The 19,915-nt window shown below is 45.8% G+C and overlaps 1 protein-coding gene across 1 annotated transcript in view; it reads left to right on the top strand.

Annotated features, from left to right (window-relative positions):
- Window positions 1-19,766: 19,766 nt before the first annotated feature.
- The window catches only part of FAM155B (family with sequence similarity 155 member B), a 32,365-nt gene continuing 32,216 nt past the window's right edge, over window positions 19,767-19,915 (top strand). Inside the window, exon 1 of the mRNA XM_026451787.2 lies at window positions 19,767-19,913. Coding sequence (XP_026307572.1) covers window positions 19,786-19,913 — 128 coding nt within the window. The 5' untranslated portion in view covers window positions 19,767-19,785. The remainder of the gene's footprint in view (window positions 19,914-19,915) is intronic.

Here is a 19,915-nt window from a genome sequence, read left to right as displayed (position 1 = left end):
TCTAGCTATCTTTTTAATTTTTAATTTTAATTTTTATAGATGTAGCAGGCACAAGTACAGTTTTGTTACATGGATATATTACCTAACGGTGAAGTCTGTGTTTTCCATGTAACCATCATCCAAATAGTATACATTGTACCTATTAATTTCTAGCTATCTCAAAAATTACAATACATTGTTATTTGCTATAGTCGCCCTGCTGTGTAACAGAACAGCAGAACTTTTCTTCCTGTCTAGCTATAACTTTGTGCCCATCGACCAGCCTCTTCTAGTTTCCCCCACCCCCAACCCCTGTCTCCTCTCCCCAGCTCCAGGTAACCACTATGCTACTCTCTACGTTCATTAAATCATTCTTTTTTTTTAGATTCCACATATGAGTGAGATCATGCAGTTTTTGTCTTTCTGTGTCTGACTTTTTTTCATTTCATGTTATGCCTTCCATGTTCATCCATGTTGTCACAAATGATGAGATATCATTTTGTTTCATAGTTGAATGGTGTGTGTGTCGGGGGGTGTGTGTGTGTAACATTTTTTTTTTATCCACTCATCATCAAATGGGCAGTTAGGTTGATTCCATATTTTGGCTATTGAGAATAATGCTGCAATAAACATGGGTGTACAGATATCTTTGTTTGACATACTGATTCTATTTCCTTTGTATGTATACTCAGTAATGGGATTGCTGGATCATACTGTAGTTCTATTTTTAATTTTTTAAGAAACTTTCATACTGTTTTCCATGGTGGCTGTACTAATTTACATTTCTACCAGCAGTGTGTGAGTTCCCTTTTCTTCGCATCCTCACCAGCATTTGTTAATTTTTGTCTTTTTAACAACAGCTATTCTAGCTAGGGTGAGGTGATATCTCATTATGGTTTTGATTTTAATTTATCTGTGATAATTAGTGATTTTGAGCATTTTTTCATATATCTGTTGGCCATTTGTAGGTCTTCTTTTGAGAGATGTTTGTTAAAGTCTTTTGCCATTTTTTAATCTCATTATTCGTTTTTTGCTATTGAGCTGAGTTCCTTATATATTCTGGGTAGTAACTCCCTGTCAGATGCATAGTTTGCAAATACTTTCTCTCATTCTGTAGACTGCTTTTTTTTTCACTTTATTGACTGTTTCCTTTGCTGTGCAGAAGCTTTTAAGTTTGATGTAATCCCATTTGTCTATGTTTGCTTTTGTTGCTTGTGCTTTTGAGGTCTTATTTAAAAAAACCATGCCCAGTCCAGTGTCTGGGCTTAAGTGCTTCCCCTACATTTTCTTCTAGTAGTTTCATAATTTGGGGAGCCTACATTTAAATATTTAATCCATTTAGAGTTGATTTTTGTATATGGTGAGAGATAGAGGTTTAGTTTCACGCTTCTGTATGTGTATGTCCAGTTTTCCCAACACCATTTATTGAAGATACTGCCCTTTCTCCAATGTGTGTTCTTGAAGCCTTTGCCAAAAGTCAGTGAGCTATAAATGCATGGGTTCATTTCTGGGTTCTCTATTCTGTTCCATTGGTTTATATGTCTGTTTTTATGCCAGTACTGAGCTATTTTGGTTAATATAGCTTTGTAGTATATTTTGAAGTCAGATACTTTAATACCTCCAGTTTTGTTCCTTTTTGCTTGAAATTGCTTTGGCTATCGGGGGTCTTCTGTCTTTCCATATAAATTTTAAGATAGTTTTTCTATTTTTGTGAATAATCTCATTGGTATTTTTATAGGTATTGCATGGAGTGTGTTACTTCTATTCTTTTAATAGTTACCTTTAAATTTTACCATTTATACTTAAACCAAGTTTAATCAATATCTCTAGCTTCCTCCTAAGTGATACAAAGACCTTCTAATGCTTTAATGTCCACCACTACCACCTCTTCCCCACTTACTTATTATCTTTAATAAGTAATTTAGTTCCACCCTTTTATAAATTCCCCCAACTTAGTCACTATTTTTAGTGTTTCATATAGGTAATGGTTGTTTATGCTTATCTAAATTTCACAAATTTCTTTGCCCACTATTTTTTCTTTCATCTAATTCTTCCTTCTGGAGATTACTCTAAAAAATCCTTTAGTGAGGATCTGATTTTACACTTCTGAAAACGTCTTTATTTGGCTCTTATTGTTAAATATTAGTTTGTCAAACACTAATCTTCTAGTTTGACATATTTTCCTTTGGCACTTTGAAAGTATGATTCGCAAGATCTAGAACTAGAAATACCATTTGACCCAGCCATCCCATTACTGGGGATATACCCAAAGGATTATAAATCATGCTGCTATAAAGACACATGCACTCATATGTTTATTGCGGCACTATTCACAATAGCAAAGACTTGGAACCAACTCAAATGTCCATCAATGACAGACTGGATTAAGAAAATGTGGCACATATACACCAGGGAATACTATGCAGCCATAAAAAGGATGAGTTTGTGTCCTTTGTAGGGACATGGATGCAGCTGGAAACCATCATTCTGAGCAAACTATCACAAGAACAGAAAACCAAACACTGCATGTTCTCACTCATAGGTGGGAATTGAACAATGAGAACACTTGGACACAGGAAGGGGAACATCACACACTGGGGCCTGTTGTGGGGTGGTGGGAGGCAGGGAGGGATAGCATTAGGAGATATACCTAATGTAAATGACGAGTTAATGGGTGCAGCACACCAACATGGCACATGTATACATATGTAACAAACCTGCACGTTGTGCACATGTACCCTAGAACATAAAGTATAATTTTTAAAAACTTCAAAAAAAGAAAGAATTATTCTCTTATCTTCTGACTTTGTGAAGACTTCTCAAGACTACAAGAGCAGTCTTGAGAAGTCTTCACAAAGGCAGAAGAATAGTCTTGAGAAGAGCAGTCTTGAGAAGTCTTCTCTTTGTTTATGAGTCATTCCTTTGGAGGTAATCCATCATCTTTGTCTGGCTTCTTTTCAGATATTGTCTCTCTTTTTTATCACCATATGTCTATGTGAGGCTTTCTTTGTATTTGTGCTGCCTGGGATTGGCAGGGCAGTTGTAATTCTTGAATCTAAGGATTCATGTCGTTCATCAACAACAACAAAAAATTATCAGCCATTATTCTTTGGATCTTGCTTCTCTCTCATTTTCTCCATTCTCTCCATCTAGAAATGCAATTATATCTTCTCATTCTATCTTCCATATCTTTAAATTTCTCCTTTACAATTCCTATCTCTTTCTCTGCTGCTGCTGCATTCTGAGCAGTTTCTTCAGATATGCATTTCAGATAACGAAGTTTCTCTTTATTTCCATCTAATTTGCTACTTAACCCTTCCATTAAATTTTAAAACCAATAATTACATTTTTCATCAATGGAAAACTTACTTGGTTCTTTAAAACATTTTATCTAGACTTCCAGTTGAGGAATGATAGTGTAGATTCATTCATTCATCCATTCTCTCCCTGCTGGATGCAACTATAATCCTAGAAACAATGCAAGAGGCAACCAAAAGAGAGCTATGCAAGGTGAAAAGAGGATGATGAACTAGTTTGGGACCTAAGGACTTGAGGAAAGATGCAGCAGGGTATCTAACCATCCCCCACCCAACAGAAGAAGTAGACCCAGGCCTATCAGCAACTGACCTCAACCTAGCAACAGGTATCCCAGGTAGATTCATTTATTTCCCAGATGGAACAGGATTCCCAACAACAACCCCAGGTGAACTTGGCAGCACTGGCAAGGGGGATCAGTGGGGATTCCCTCTGACAATATGTGGACAGTGGAAGCCTCTCCTGCTTCACCATGTCCAAGAACCCCCTCTTTCAGGGAGAGACAATGGGCAACTGGAAGCACCAGCAAGGGGGACCATATCATATCAAACAACCTGGAACTGGAAACCTCTTTGTCTCCATGATCTGAGATTCCCCTGCCCCACCAAGAGATATGGTCCAGGGGCATCAACAGGGAAAATTCCACTGCAACAACCTGTCTGGAGCTGGAGGAACTCTCAGTCTCTCGTAGACAGGGAAATCATGCTGCAAGAAGCACTGGGCCGGGAAACACTGTTCTTCTTCACAGGGCAAGAGATTCCCTTTCACATCAAGCAGCAGATGGCACTGGTAGCCAGGAGGATCCCACCATAACCAGAGCCTTCTCCCAGATATTGTGCTAGGTTGTAAACATAAAAGAAATGTTATATTATTTTAAGTTCTAAACATAAAAGAAAAATTACTAACTTGTACTTAATCTGAATCTAAACTTTCTGCTCCTCAAAAGACATCATTAAGAAAATCTAAAAGTAAGCCACAAACTAGGAGAAAATGTTCACAACACAGATATCTAACAAAGGACTTGTATCCTGAATATATAAATCTTTATAAATCAGTGGTTCTCAACTGGGGGTGATTTTTGTTCCCTGGGGACAGTTGACAATGTTTAAAGACATTTTTGGTTGTCACAACTGGAGGGGGCATTTTCCTAGTAGACTCTAGTAGGCAGAGGCCAGGGATGCTGTTTAAAGCCCTACAATGCACAGGACAGACCCCCACAACGAAGAATTATCTGGCCCAAAATGTCAATAGTATTATATTGAGAAACCCTGTTATATAAATCAGTAACAAAAAGACAGACAACCCAATTTTTTAATGGGCAAAAAACTTGAACAGATACTTCACAGAAAAACATACATAAACGGCCAATAAGCAGATAAAGGGTGTTCAACATCTTTGGTCTGAAGAAATGCAAATTAAAACCACAAGAAACCACCAAGCAACAACCAGAATGGTAAATAAAAAGTTTAATAATACCACATGTTAGGGAAGATGTGAAACAACTGGATCTTTCATACATGGTAGCAGATACAACGATTTGAAAAGGAGTTTGGAATTTTCCTGTGAAGTTCAACATACATCTACTCTATCACCCAGCTATTCTACTCTTGTATATTTACCCCAAAAATACAAAAATTTATGTCCACAATCAGACTTCTACAAGAATGTTTATAGCATCTTTATTCATAATAGTCCTAAATTAAAAACATCCCAAATGTCCATAATCAACAGGAGAATAAATAAATTGTAGTATGTCCATACAATGAAATTCAGCAATAGAAAAGGGAAAGAAATTCAAAACCATAATGAGGTATTACTTCACAACCATAGGGTGGCCATATTCAAAAAGTCAGATATTAACAAGTGTTGGTGAGGATATGGAGAAATCAGAACTTCATATGCTTCTGTTGGGCCTCAAAATGGTGCAGCCACTTGGAAAAGAGTTTGCCAGTGCCTCAAGAAGTTAAACACAGACTTACCACATGATCCAGCAATTCCACTCCTAGGTATATATCCAAGAGAAATGAAAATATATGTCCATGCAAAGACTTGTACATGATTATTTATAGCAGCGTTATGCATATTAGTCAAAAGTGGAAACAAAATGTGGTATATCCATACAATGGCATATTATTCGGCCATAAAAAGGAATCAAGTATTGATACATGCTGTAACATGGATAAACCTTCAAAACATTATGCTAGGTGAAAGAAATCTCAACCACAAAAGACCACATGTTATATGATTCCATTTATATGAAATGTCTATAATAGGCAAATCTATAGAGACAAAAAGTAGATTGATTGGTGGTTGCTTAGGCGTGGAGACAGGGATTGTGGCTGGAGGTTGATGACTAAGGGGTATAGAGTTTCATTTTGGGATGACAAAAACTTTCTAAAATCAATTGTTGTGAAGGTTATAGAATTCTGTGAATATACTGTACTAGAAATCATTGAATTGTACACTTATATGGGTGAATTGTGTGATATGTAAATTACATCTCAATGTAGCTGTTAGCAAAAAAGAGAATGAAGTATGTGATAAACAAACGTGTAGAATATAAAACATGTCATAAAACCAAAAGAAGTAGACCCCAAAGAGTATATACTGTGTTGTTTCATTTATATGAGATTCTAGAACAGGAAAAGTAATACACAGCATCAGAAACCATATCTATCATTGCCTGTGTGGGCCAAGGACTAACTGAAAGTGAAAATGAGAGGACTTTCAAGTGTGATGGAAGTATTTTACATCTTGATTTTGAGTGGTAGAAAGAGAGAGCATATATTATTAAGATTCATTGAGTTGTACACTTAGGATATGTGCACTTCACTGTATGTAAATTTTACCTCAGTTAAGAGAAGATACAGGAGACAAGTGACTCGAGAAAGGAAGAGAAGAGAAATAGAAGACAGGAAGAGGGAAGGGGAAGAGAGGGAGAAAGGAGGGAGCAGACTTAGGAGATATTTATAAAATAGAATCTATAGATTTGGCATCTGGTTGGATATAAAGAATCAGGGAGAGAAGGGACTGCAATAAAAAGGTGGCAGAGTAATAGTCTGTAAGAATCCTGACTTTAAAGCCAGATAAATGTGTAAGAGACTCCTCCAAGAACTAGCTGTGGGATCCTGGGCAATCATCTCATTTCTCAGAGCCTTCCTCGGTTTATTCATCTGTAAAAATGATAACAATTCATCTTTCATGAATTTTTATAAGGATTAATGAAATAATACATGTAAAGACCTACAGGAATTCAACTGTGACTCCCAGATTTCTGACTCGGCCCCTAGACAGGTCCTGCTCTGCCTCTGGGATGAGATAGTGGTCTCAGATACAGGAAGGAGTTGTGGAAGGGATATTCAAAGAAAGGAGCCCAAAGTGAGGATGAGCAGCAGTTTTCCATCATGCTAAGGGCTGGACTTGGGGCCCAGGACAAAACTCACTAGATCTACTTTTTTTTTTTTTTTTTTTTTTGGGTGGGGGTTTTGCCCTGTCCCCCGGGGGGGAGCGCAGGGGCACTATCTCGGCTCACTGCAAGCTCTGCCTCCCAGGGTTCACACCATTCTCCTGCCTCAGCCTCCCGAGTAGCTGGGACTACAGGCGCCCGCCACCACGCCCAGCTAATTTTTTGTATTTTTAGTAGAGACGGGGTTTCACCGTGTTCACCAGGATGGTCTTGATCTGCTGACCCTGTGATCTGCCTGCCTTCGCCTCCCAAAGTGCTGGGATTACAGGCGCAAGCCACTGTGCCTGGCCTAGATCTACTTTTAGGTGACATCTTCCCACCAGATTCTCAAGTTGGTAGGTGGGATGCTGGTAACAACCTCAGTCTTCTAGTTCATAGTCTGAGAGGCATATATCCTCTAAACCTCTTTTCTTACTTCTGCCTGGGCCATCAACCTTGGCCTTGGACCCCATTTTTCTGGCTTCGTGGGTAGACTGGTACTCTCTCTGACAGCAATGGAACATTTCCCTGGACTCTGTGGGGGAAGCCTACATCTTTTGTATCTGATCAAAATCCTGCTTCCTTTTCCATCCATGCTTTAATGTCCAAAGGTGTGCAAGGCACAGAGGGTGGAAAGTCTGGGCCACCTCTGACCTATCAGAGCTACCAGGCAAAGAGCAATAGAAGCTGAGTCATGGTTTCTGGATTAGCTTTGAGGAATAACTTGGGAAGGGTCATGCTCCTCATGACATGGTTGCTCGGGGATCTCAGGGGTTTCAGGCTGATGATTCTTGAGACTGTAAGAGAAGTCATCCTATTTCCAGTGTTTTGAACCCCTTCCTTCTCCTATGACTTCCCACATCCCCAGATGAGCTGAAGTGAGCAGCACCACCTCCCAGTCATGATCCCGAACCTCATCAGTCCCAGGATTTGACTGAGTTTCGTCCTGCCTGTCTCAAGAGAGAGCAACATTCCTGAAGCACTGCAAAGGGGGTGGGGGTGGCTATAAGGAGCTGGACAAAGTGGCCAGAAATTTGGGATTCTGACAACCTTTCATCAGAAGTCACCTCAGGTGAGGAAAAATAACCTCAGTTACCATGTGGGGGCAGCAGAGGCCGATTAAAAAACCTGGAGCCTGGACTAGTTGCTCCTGGGTTAAAAGGTTTGGCTCTGTGGGCAGTCATGTCTGGAGTCTGCTCAGTCCCAGGCCAGCATTACCTCCCTGCAGGCCAGCGCAGACCTGGCCCAATGTGGGGAGGGGGTGCTCCAAAGCGCAGTCAGGGAAGTCCAAGAAAAGGAAAGGTTCCAGGACAGTAGGGCAGCCTTGAAGACCCAAAATGCCATAATAAACAAGTCCAAAGCATGGTAAGGGAAGAGAGCAGTTATTTACATATAATTTTGCTCAGTCCTTACTGTGAGTACGCACAGAAATCTCTCCCTCCCTAACTAATTCTCACGCAGATACATTCTTCTCCACTTTTGATATTCTTGGCTGACCTCTCCTAGCCTAGAACTCCTGCTCAGAACAGCTACCTCAGCTTCTGTCCCAGATCACCCTAGCAATGACTTTTTCCATGCTGGTCTTTATTGCCTGGAAGAGCCACGTTCTTACCTTTATGGTCCATGAATTTGGGGTATCTGGATATTGTAAGAATGCAACTCAGGGATTTAGGGAAGAGTGTCATCCTCCCCCTGTGTACACAAGAAGGGTGCGTCATCAGTGATTTCTTGGGGAAGAGGGTGAGGCTGGTAACCAGTGCTAGCTTGATTTGTTACAAAACTCAGAAAACAATGGCTATCTACATTCTACAAATGAGCCTGAAAGCCACAAAAACTCCAGAAAGACAAAGCCTTACTGGGAAAGTCCAAAGGCAAGCTCAGACTTCAGAGAAGAAAGAGGGAGCCTGTTAACGGACATGTTGGAGTCCGAGATGCCATCCACTCTGGAGACCACATACCTGACAGAATAAACAACCCCAGATATGAGTTTAGACCAACCAGTGAAGGTGCTGAGCATCCCTGAGGAATGTCCTGGAGAAGCCTCACTGTTTTTCCTCCTACGCTTCCATACCCATGTGTCAGGGTCAGACCAACTACGAGTGGTCTCCTGGCTTCCTTCCTGCAGGCCTAGAGACTTTCATCCTTAAAGCTACCATTAACACTCTATCCCTTTGGGTGGGTCATGTCTCTCCTTTGGACTGGGTCAAGATTGAGAAAAAGCTGCCCTGGCCCTCCCAAAAAGATAATTCTAAAGACAACCCTCAGGTAAAGGGCTCTACTGGCCATCATGAAGGCAAAACAGGACAGAAGTAACAAAACAAACATATTGCACATACTAGATTTGGTGAATTGTTACAGTGGAATAAATGTAAAGTGACAAAGGATCCACCTTCCAAAGTTTCCAGATAGTTGGAAGTTGGGCTCTATCTCCTGATCCCTTCTACGATGGCCACTGAAAGCTGCTAGGCTTCTTTCCTCTGCACTCTTTGGAGGGAGATCATCTCCCTGTAATCCCCCCACCCACATTTCGCCCAACCCATACCTGAAGCAAGCGCATGCAGGCCTCTTTTCTCTGCATGAGGAATCTGTACTTCAGACGATGTTCACCCTGGGGAATCAGGAGGAGCACCCAACCCACAAGCCTTTGCTATACATAGAAATCTTCCCCTCTGGGAGTTCCCTCCCAGCAGATAACCAGACTTAATAACCTGCTGGTGAATGTGTCTCAGGCAGCAGAACAGAATAGAAAGACACCATGAGAGAAGAAAAAGAGAGGGCTTATTCTCTCCAACAAAGAACAGTTCAGGGAGGACTAATATGTACTGAGGACCATATATAAGACACTTTAAGGTCATCATGACATTTTTTCTACACAACAACCTTATGAAGTAACTATTTCCCCCCTCCTTTTTTAACTGATATGAAAACTGACTCTGATTCTTTGTGCTCAGAAGTGCTAGGCTGGGTTGTAAACCCAGGCCTTCCTGATTCCAAAGTTTATGCTGTTTTCAAATATCAAAGTGCTGCTTTCTGAAGAGGGTGGGAGCTGATTGAGGCAACTGCGAGATCACTGGACCAGGACCCAAACCACAGGAGGAGAACCACAGACCCTCCAGGAGACAGGACAGCCACAAAGCCGAAGTGTTTTGGCTTTGTGGAGGGCATATGCCAGAGTATTGCCCTCCCTCCAACACAGAGGCAGTAGAGGAGCAGGTTGTTGGAGAAGACCCCGAGTCCAGGAAACCCAGGTTTTCCTTGGGCCCAGAGTCCCAGGTCACACATGGGTCAGTGTCCAGGGTGACTTGGAGTCTAGTGCTCAGTCCAGATTTACTGCCTCAAGACCTCTACTCAGCTCCCTTCTATACTTAGCTCTACTGATGACAGGAGATGAGTCTGACAGTGACTTCACACTGAGTTGTGGAGGATGGAGCTCTTTCCTTACCCCCGGCCCTACCTTTCACCACTTTCAGGAGGCAGTTGCCTCTAGTGTGATGAGACAGGAAGCTACAGAGAGGGGCTTTTTGGCTTTGATAAGCAATCTGCACCAGATCCAGGACCAGGAGCCTTTTGGCCAAGGCCTTGCCCTGCCTGGGAAGCAGACTCCAGAGAGGATCTGAAGAGCAGTGCTAGAGGGGTCCCATCTACCCACTACCAGATGGAAAATCTACCTCTATCTTGACAGGTAGGTCTCATGTTCACCCATTAAAAAGTACTCAGTGAAGAAAGAAGCTGCTTCTCCTGAAAGGAGAAACTCATAGCACTGAAGAGAGAATCTCCATGGAGGAAGCAGCTCTAGTTTTTCCCCAACTCTGGCCCTTTGAATTTCTCCTTTCCCCTTAGGGCCCTAGGTCTCCCTCTGATCTCACCGTCGTCACTTCCTTGGTAAAACAGAACCTGGGGGCTCCAAGGTTGAAGTAACGAATATTTTGGGGAGGAGGCATGCAGGAGAGAAGCTCTCATTCCCAGTACCCCCACAGTGAACTCCATGGTAGGACTTGGTCTCTTTCTTTTTGCCCCTGCTGTCGCACACTACACACTACATGCCCCACGGATGTGTCACTCTCTTTTTAAGATTCTGGCCTGAGAGAGGCACAAAGCCCATCTATGGCTTTCCCTGGGAACAGTAGAGTGAGCAGGAAGCAACTGCACAAAGAACTTTTTGAAGCAGTCTGGGAGAAGGAGAGGGCCATGCCAGAAACCCAAACAGTCCAGCTTTCACAGCACATGTCTCAGAGCCAGCCACAGCCAAGTTTTCTCTGAGACTCACACATTCTGTCTGTACTATATTCAGGCTCCAAAGCAGCAGAAGGCTGACTCCCTTCTCCATTCCTGACCTGTGCTCACAGGGTAGGCACCTCTTACCTCCAACCTCAGGGAGCAAGTGTTTGAGGGCTGGCTTCCCTCCCTGGCCAGTACTACAGAAACCTGAGTCACAGTCTTCTTGGAGTCCTCCTCCTCAGCTCTGATTCCCTCTCTGAGGAATACATTTCTTTTCCAGGTGATCCTTAGGACTCAGTTGTTGATTGATACCATTTATTATCTGACAGTTCAAGTGAGTGCCAACCCCCTACACTGAGGGGTTTGGCTATGACCTTTACAGGCCCCACAGTCTGACAACACTGTAGCCCTACGAGACCTTTAACATCCACATATCAAGAGTTACCCACACATGTACAACAAGGGTCTGATTTCATCAGAGTTGGTATCTCAATTCTCTGTACTGTGAAGTGTGGGGATTTGCATTCAGTCCAAAACAATAAACTTTATTAAAAACTCTTTGGATATACCTGAACCACTGTACTTTCATCCTTGCCATGAGAGGCATAAGAAAATAGCTTTCAATTTAAGCAGGAAAAATGAAAATTGGAAACAAGACTTCCAGTGAATCTTGAAACTGAGAGAGCTTTGAAAATTAAAGACCCTCTACCTATGGCAATCTTTAACATAAGAAAAAATGGTCCTCCAAAGTATGAACTAGAAGAGAAGCTTCTGTGGGAAGGAAAGAAATGAATGAGGTAATCTCAATGGGACTAAAATCCTAAAGTGCCTTTTTCCATGGCTTTTCCATCCTAGAGGGTGTCTGATTTCCCTTTGCTCAAGCCACCCTCTCTATGCATCAAATCCTAGAATCACAAAATCTTGGATGGCAAAAGCTTTAGAGATCATCTTATGGCTATATCACCATAAGCAGTCATTCAACTTCTCCTTAGATATCTGCTTGAAGATACCTTCATTGAGAGGAATTCATTATCTCTGGAGGCACATGAGAGAATAACCTTCTGTTTCTACATGTTGTGGGTCATGTTTGGTATTAAAACAGAGGCATGCTAGCAGATTCATTAAGGTAAAGTCATACTCCTCTAATGGAATTGGGACGTTCTCACTTTCTCACTTGAAATGTCTATTAATTAATTAATTCTAAATACGGAGCATCTATATGCTAGGCATTTTGTTTGCAGCTAGAGAAACAAGGAGGAACAAAAACAGACATGGTTCCTGTTCGATGGATTTTGGAGTGTAGTGGGAGAGATAGTGATTAACCAAGGAATCACGCTAACAAGGGTGTAAATGCATCTAAGATAAGTGCTATGAAGAAAGGAAGAGAGTTCTACAAGGGATCTAACAAGGGAACCTGACCTAGCCTGCAGGAACTAGTCAAGGAAACCTTCCCTGAGGAAGTGATGCTGGAATTGGAATCTGAGTATTAAGTAGGATTAGCCAGGCAAAGTGGCTAGAGGTAGGGAGTAAAGAGAGTGTTTCAGGCAAAGGAAACAGCATGTGCAAAGGCCCTGTGGCCAAAAAGGCATGGCATTTGGAACTCAAAGTTGGCCAGTGTGGGCCAGGCATGGTGGCTCACACCTGCAATTCCAAAATTTTGGGAGGCCTAGGCAGGAGGATCACTGGAGGCCACTCTCAGGTATTCTTTTAGAGCAACACAAAATGGACTAAGACATAAGATTATTGGCTACGAGTGACAGGGTGGACACAGGGGTTGGAGGTTTAAGAAAAGAATGGAGAATATTTGAAATAGTCACCCTGGAGAATGAAAAGTACTAAAGAAATTTAGTACCTGCTTGGATTGTGAAGCAATGCTGAAGGCTTGACTGACATTGGTGGTTTATAGTGGAGCAGGTCCCGTTTGTGACAATGCAGGTGGGTGGCTGAGGTAGAGTGGAAGAGATGGGGCAGTTTGGGAACCAGGAAGCCCAGGTGATGGCTGAATCTTAATTTGTACGCTGAAGTCCCCTAGGATGATGGCGGGCCTTGCAGTCAGGTGTGGGGAAGCCAGTGAGACAGAAACCAAATCCTTCATTTGGTTTCAGTAGCTGCAGGGTCTGTACACTCCAAGCTCTGGAGTAGTGGTGAGCCTAGAGGTAGCCATCTCGGTACCTTTGTGGTCTAGAGTGGCATGGATCCTAGGGTGAGGCCACTCTGTCAACTTAGGGATAAGGTCAGATTCCTCATATTAGAAAGCAAAAGTGAAAGGGCCCAAGGTGGGTTAAAATGTGAACATTTACTTCTCTTGGTTTTGACTGAGAAGATATTAAAATATCTAGGAGGAATCTCCTGGGTTTAAGTCCATGTCTCAGCCCCATCCCTCCCAACTCACCCACAGCTGCCAAACAATCAAGTAGTTGAAAATGTCATTTGGTGTTTGAATCTTGGCGATTACCCAGAATCACTAAGTTTATTCTGAGAAGAGATCAAGTAGTCATGAACTCCGGAACCAGACTGCATGTACTCAAATTCTGCCTTCGCCACTTGCCAACTGCATGACCTCAGACAAGTGACTTAACCTGTCTGTACCTCAGTTTCTAGAAAATAGAGACAATGGTAGCTCTACCCCACATAATTGTTGTCATAGAGGGTTAAGTGGCTTAAAATATGTAAATGCTTAGAATAGTACCTGGTGCATGTTCATTTTTATTGTTATTGACTCTCTCCCAATTCACTCAATCTCTCTCTCATTCACTCAGTCACTTGATACTACACTGCTTGCTGGAATCTCCCTGACTCTGAACCCTAACCTGAATAACTATTTTGATCCTTCCCCTATTCAGGTTCTTTCCCGGGTCTGTTTATCTCTAGACCAAATAAGCTTGGGGCCTTCAAATGTTCCTCGTATGATGTGACCGCTAGTGCACTAGCCCAGTGACTCACCTTTGGGCATCTTGCATCTTGTCATTGTATCCTAGCTTAAATGGGTTGTCCAGAATGGAGCACAGTGCTCCAGGTAGGACATGACAAGTGTAGGGAAGGGCAGAACCATCTCTTCTCTTGTTCTGGTTCTCCACTTCTATTAATGCAGCCTAAAATCTAATTACCTCTGTTGGCAGCACCATCACTCTGTTGGCTCACATTGACTTTACAGTCAAATCAAGGACTTTTTCACATGTGCTGTTGTTAAACCAAGCAGGGCTCTTCTATCCTGTGTTAGAGGAATAAACCCAGCTGTAGTTGCTAGGAGAAAGTCAAGTCTAGTAGCCAAAAGCCCAGCGTCTTAGGGATTTAGTTCAGGCAAGCAATTGGTGGTTAGGGTTTGTGGCAGATGCTACTCATTGCCTGCCTAATAATGATTTTTCTCTTCTTCCTTACTTATAGAATCCCAATTTTGCTCAGGGCAGCAGTGTGCCCAGCTAAAAGTACTGGATTTCCCAGCTTCCTTTGCAGCTAGGAATGTCCATATGACACGGCTCTAGTCAGAGATGTAGGTGGATGTCACTGGAGTGGACGTTCCATTTGGAATAAAAATGTAGAGCCCCTCTAGAAGATCCTTTGTCCTTAGCCTTCTTGCCCTCTAGCTTTTTCCCTTCTTCTTCTCTAGAATGCAGACATGAGGCTTAGAGCTGCAGCAGCCATGTTGTGACCACGAGGCAAAAAAGCAAGTGGATGAAAGCCTACCTTAAGATGGTGGAGATGAAAAACCAGGGTCTTGATGGCATCGTTGAACTGCCACATCAGTCCTATCTGGGCCATCTGTCAAGGAAATTTTTTGTTGAATGAGACAAATAAACCTCTGTCTGTTTAAGCCACCATTGTAGAGTTGTCTGGTATTTGCAGCCAAAAAATATTTCTAATTAACATAGTAACCCTACATAACAGAAAAACTGGGGTTCCAAATGGAGGACAAACATGACTATAGGAATCCAGAAGGGGAAGATATGTAGAAATATAAGCGGGCAGTCGGGATTAGAGGAGTCTGTCAGTGGGCCACCAGACCTCTCAGCCACTGGGTTAGGGCTCAGGGTCAGGACTTCCTTCCTGGATGGTGGACTGAGAGAGCATGACTGGTTCTAGGCCTTGACAGGGCACTGGTAGAGGTAGGTAGGCAGGGTTTCTGACTGAGGGACTCAGATACAGGACATGAGACAGAAGGTTAGGGATCAGAAGTGGGGAATGAGGTAGAGACTCAATGGAAACTTGAGATCAGACTCAGATCAGTGGTGAAGGGACAACTTGACGCTGAGTTTCAGTGTGCATACCCGGGTTACTTCAATCCTTCCTGTCTTAGGACAGGGATAGCCTGCAAATAGGAGAGAAATTACTCCAACTATGAAGGGAGGATCCAGGCAGAGCCTGACAAGCGTCAGCTCAAGCTGCGCTTTAGCCATCCTGACACTCTTCTTACAGATTCACCCTTCATTGCATGCCCTTCTTTCCACCTTTTTTTCCCATGACCTTTTAAGATCTGAGCTTAACAGAAAGCTCCTGTTGCAACCACATTGGTCGCTTTAAACAGCTCCCACTTTGTCTTCTTCCTAATTGTCAGCATTTCACTGCAAGAAACCTTCCCCTTCTCCCTCTCCTTCAAGTTGTCTTCCCCTCTGCCTGGTTTGAGGGCACTCTATTGCTCTTCTCGTGCAGTCTGGGCCCCCTCAGGAGTGACCCGCCTCCATCCCCTGGTTTTAGCCTCCACTAACCCGGGAGCAAGTGGAAAGAAAGAACTGAGAAGAAGGACTGGCCAGGGCCCACCAGCTCTGGGGGAGCAGTGGGCCACTCCAGTCCCCCTCCCCACCTTGGCCATTCTGCTCTAGGGGACGATTAAGGCCAATGCCTTCCCTTCCCCCATCCCAATTTCTTGGGTCATCTGGAGTGAGAGAATGAGAGCCTCTTCTGACTGTTGGTGTGCTAGCACTTCTTCTTTGTGTGCAGCGGGTACTGTGTGGGTAAGTTATTGTTATATTGTGCTTCTGTGATAAATGGACCTTTGTGAGATACTTTTCGCCCTGTGTGTGCTTGGGGAGAGGGAGGGAGTCTTGCCTGAGTGACTTCTCACAGAAAGCTCCAGAGGTGCTCAGAGCTGATAGCCTAGACCCGGCAGGCTGCTCTTTCATTGGCATTCAAGGGTGTCAATCACTGTGGCCCTGCCAATCAGCTCCGAACTAGGTATCTGTAAGCGATTAGCTTTCTTTGTTAAACAGAACACTGAACCCTCCAAGGACTAAACAAAGAATGGTTCAGGAAAGACAGTTCCTAGGTGGGCAGGGGCAGTCGTGCCAGTGTCACTAACTGGAACTCTTCGATTTCATCCTCCTTTTCGCCCTGCCTCCTAGCTCCTTTCAATTCTACTTCTTTCATTTCCCTCCCATGTGCATTTCTTTTCTCTGTCTCCACTGCTGCTGTCTTTGTTCAGCCCTCAACACCTCTCACCTGACTACTAACCAGTCTCCCAACTAGTCTCCTCGCCTGCCGTCTCACTCCCGCCAATCCAGTCTCCATGCTGCAGTCAAATCAATCTTCTAAAAATACAAGTCTGATCGTGTCACCTCCTGCTGAAAACCTTTCAGCCTCTCCCATGGCTCCTAGTGCCCTTAGGATAAAGTCCAAACTACTTAGCATGGCACCCAGGGCCCTTCATGATTTGGCTCCTGCCAAATCCTCAGCCTCATTTTGGCAGTGCTCCCACTTCACACCTAGTCATGATAAACTACTTTGCAGGTTTCTGAACATACCATTCCTGGCGTTACTTCTGGTCCTTTACACATAACATTCCCACTGCCTGGGACATCCTTCACACACCACCTTCTTTGCTACCTGTCTAGCCAGTCCTTACTCATCCCTTAAGGTTTCACCTAACCTCCTTCAGCTCAAGACACATATTTTACTCATGTCTATACTGCTGATGCCTAATACAGCATCTAGAATGTAATAGAGCCTCAATAGATGTTTGACAGAGGAACGAATCAATGAATGAATGACTCAACTCCAGTGGCTGTATGCAAAATCATCTCTGAGGGAATCTGGCAAAGTTGACTGGTCCCTCCCTCTATGGGAGGGACACCTACCATCCTTGTTGCACTAGGTTGCAATTTCTTCTTTAACATGCCTGCCTCTCTAATTCAACTGTAAGCACCTCAAGTGTAGGGCCATCTGATTCCCCTCAGTATCCCACTTAGCCCCCAGCACAGTGCTTGAAACATAATGAATAAATAGGCCTCCCAAATGCCTGAGAGTTTTGTCCCTTGTCTCATTTCCTGCTACTCCCTTCCCCACAAATTCTCACCATCAATATAGCCAAACTGCCACACTCGTGGCTTCACAAACATACAAAGCTGCTCCCTACCCCTGAAACTTTTCATCTGCATTCCTTTTATTTGGAATGCCCTTCTCAACCACCCATCCAAATCCTGCTACTTTAGAAACTAGCTTCAATTGTCCCTCTTTCAGAAACCTTTCATGTACCCACCCCAGCCCACCTCTGAGTAGTGCTAACGATGCCCATCCATTTCATTTAACCCTTGGCATCCCTTCGTGTTACTCAGGGGAAAACCAAGACACAGAAAAGGAAAAGACTCTCAAGGGCACACAGCATTTTAGCAGTTGAGTTATTATCCAAGGCTCTAGTGCATGAATCCTCCCACTAGCCAATATACATGTCTTGCTTCCTTATATAGACTATAATTTCCTTTAAGGAAGGAATGCCTTGGCTCTTTTATCTTTCCAGGGCCTTACTGGAGTGTTAAGAGAATTCTAGAGTCAGACTGAGTTTCTTTCTTAGCTGCTCCGGTTACTTTAGGCAACAACCACAGTAAACCTCAGCTTCTTTGTATGCAAATGAAGATAACAGTAGTACCTATCTCACAACACTGTTGTGAAGATTGGATGACGAATGCATGCAAAATGTATACAGCAGTACAGAGTACATAGTACACGCTCAATTAAGGCTATTTTCTTTATTGTTATTATTCTTAATATTAACAAATGCTTGCCGGCAACGGTTGACAAAAAATTACAATGTGAGAGTTACTGGGAGTGAAAGGGAGGGAGGAAAGCAAGCCGACCACAGGGCCAATGGAGTCCAAACAAGGTTAGTGGCGCGGCAGGACGTTTGTACGTCTGAGTTCCTAGTGCCATGTGACTCTGTGAGGGCCCCAAGCACATGGTTCCATCCGGGCGGCGCAGCTTCCCTAAATCTCCGTCAGCTATTCTCAGCAGCCTGTAGGGGGAGCCAAAAAGCTAGGACGGGGGCTGGTGCTGGTGTGGGGGGAGCGGGTGGGGGGGTGGAGGCTGCTGGAAATATTCCTAAGGGCAAACACCGACACCCCACCACTACTATCTCAGCCCACTGCCTTGCCCCCTCCAGGACGCTCTCCAAACTCAGTCCTCCTCAGCAGCTAAGCTGGGAGCTGTCCTTCAGCACCAAGGGCCGCCTTGTCCTCGGGCAGGACGGTGAGGGCGACGGTGGAGTTAGGGACACTGGACTGGTCTGATCCCCAGCCGGCTCGAGCGTCTTCCAGTCACGGGGACGGCGGAGGCGACCCAGGGAGGCAGCAAGCAGCTACGAGATGCCTCCTGTCCCCTGCCTCCAAGAATCACCCTCAGAAGTCCCCTAGCCCTCGGGGGAGTGAGGGACGGCCTTGGGGAGGAAGGCGGGCGCTCGGGTTAGTGGGGGAGGGGAAGCGCCAGGGCCTGGGACACAGCGTGTGGCGTGTGCACGCGGGCAGCGGGCGGATGAACGGAGGCGCTGAAGTGAATGGAGTTGGGGGTGGACTGGAAACATCCCCAAACAGCACCGGCTGTGGCCGGGGGGGGGGGGGGGGGGGGGGGGGGGGGGGAGTCCTGAGGCGCAGGCGCAGTCGGGGCACCAGTCCCGCTCCCTCCTCCTCTCAGTGCCTCTTTCTCCGCCCTGCTCCCCCCCAAACACACTTGCACACGGGCTCTCAAGGTGTTCTCTGCACAGCGGAAGATGGCGACAGACTGAGGGGGCATGGCCAACGGGAGCCACGGGGCCGTGCCGCTCGGCTGCCGCCACAGCGGTGCGAACGAGAGGCGGAAGCGAGAGGCGCACTAAGTAAAACCCGGTGTCCGCGTCCGGCGCCTGTGGCGCTGCCGGGAGCCAGGTGGCCCGCCCGAGCCGGAACTCCAGGAGCAGCGGGTGCGGAGCCAGAGCGGAGCCGGCCCGGGACTGGCCCCGGCGAACACCCGGAGCGCGAACGAAGTCCGAAGGGCCCGGCAGCGGACCGGCCGGCCGGCCGGCCTAGGAAGGCGCGAGCGAGGCAGGGAGCGGCGCGGAGCGGGCAGCGGGCGGACGGGCGGGAGCGGAGCGGCGCGGGGCGAGGGGAGCGGAGCGGAGCGCGGCGGCGGGGCCCCCACGGCGGCGCTGAGGGGCGCAGAGCTGCGCCGAGACGAGACGGCCGGTTTGGAGTGCGAGCCGGGCGGCCGCCGGCGCGGAGTGAAGTGGCGCGGAGCCGAGGGCAGCTGAGGGGCCCGACACTATGAGGAGTGCGGCGCCGCCGCCGCAGCCGCCACCGCCCCAGTGCCCCGCACCGCCCCCAGCCGGGACGCCGGGCAGCGCCTAGCGGGCCGGGCGGCGGCGCCCGGGCTGAGAGCGACGGAGCGCGGGAGCGGCGCGGAGACGGCACCAGAGCGCCCCGCGACTCTGGCCTGAGCGGGGCACCGGGCCGGCCGGCCTGCCTCACCATGCAGCCCCCGAGGTAGAGCCTGGACGGCGCCGAGGAGTGCAGAGCGGCGCGCAGCCCGCCCGCCCGAGACGGCCGTCCGGCCTCGCGCCCGCCTACTCCCTCCAGCCCGGACCCCCCTGAAATATGTTCAGGGGCGCTTGGATGTGGCCCGGGAAAGACGCCGCCGCGCTGACTATCTGCTGCTGCTGCTGCTGCTGGGCTCCCAGGCCGAGCGACAAACCTTGCGCCGACTCCGAGCGGGCGCAGCGATGGC

The sequence above is a fragment of the Piliocolobus tephrosceles genome, chromosome 12 (genome assembly GCF_002776525.5).
Source record: "Piliocolobus tephrosceles isolate RC106 chromosome 12, ASM277652v3, whole genome shotgun sequence".
In the NCBI taxonomy this organism is placed as follows: Eukaryota; Metazoa; Chordata; class Mammalia; order Primates; family Cercopithecidae; genus Piliocolobus; species Piliocolobus tephrosceles.
The sequence above is the reverse complement of the archived record's forward strand: the minus strand, read 5'-3'. Positions and strand labels throughout refer to the sequence as shown.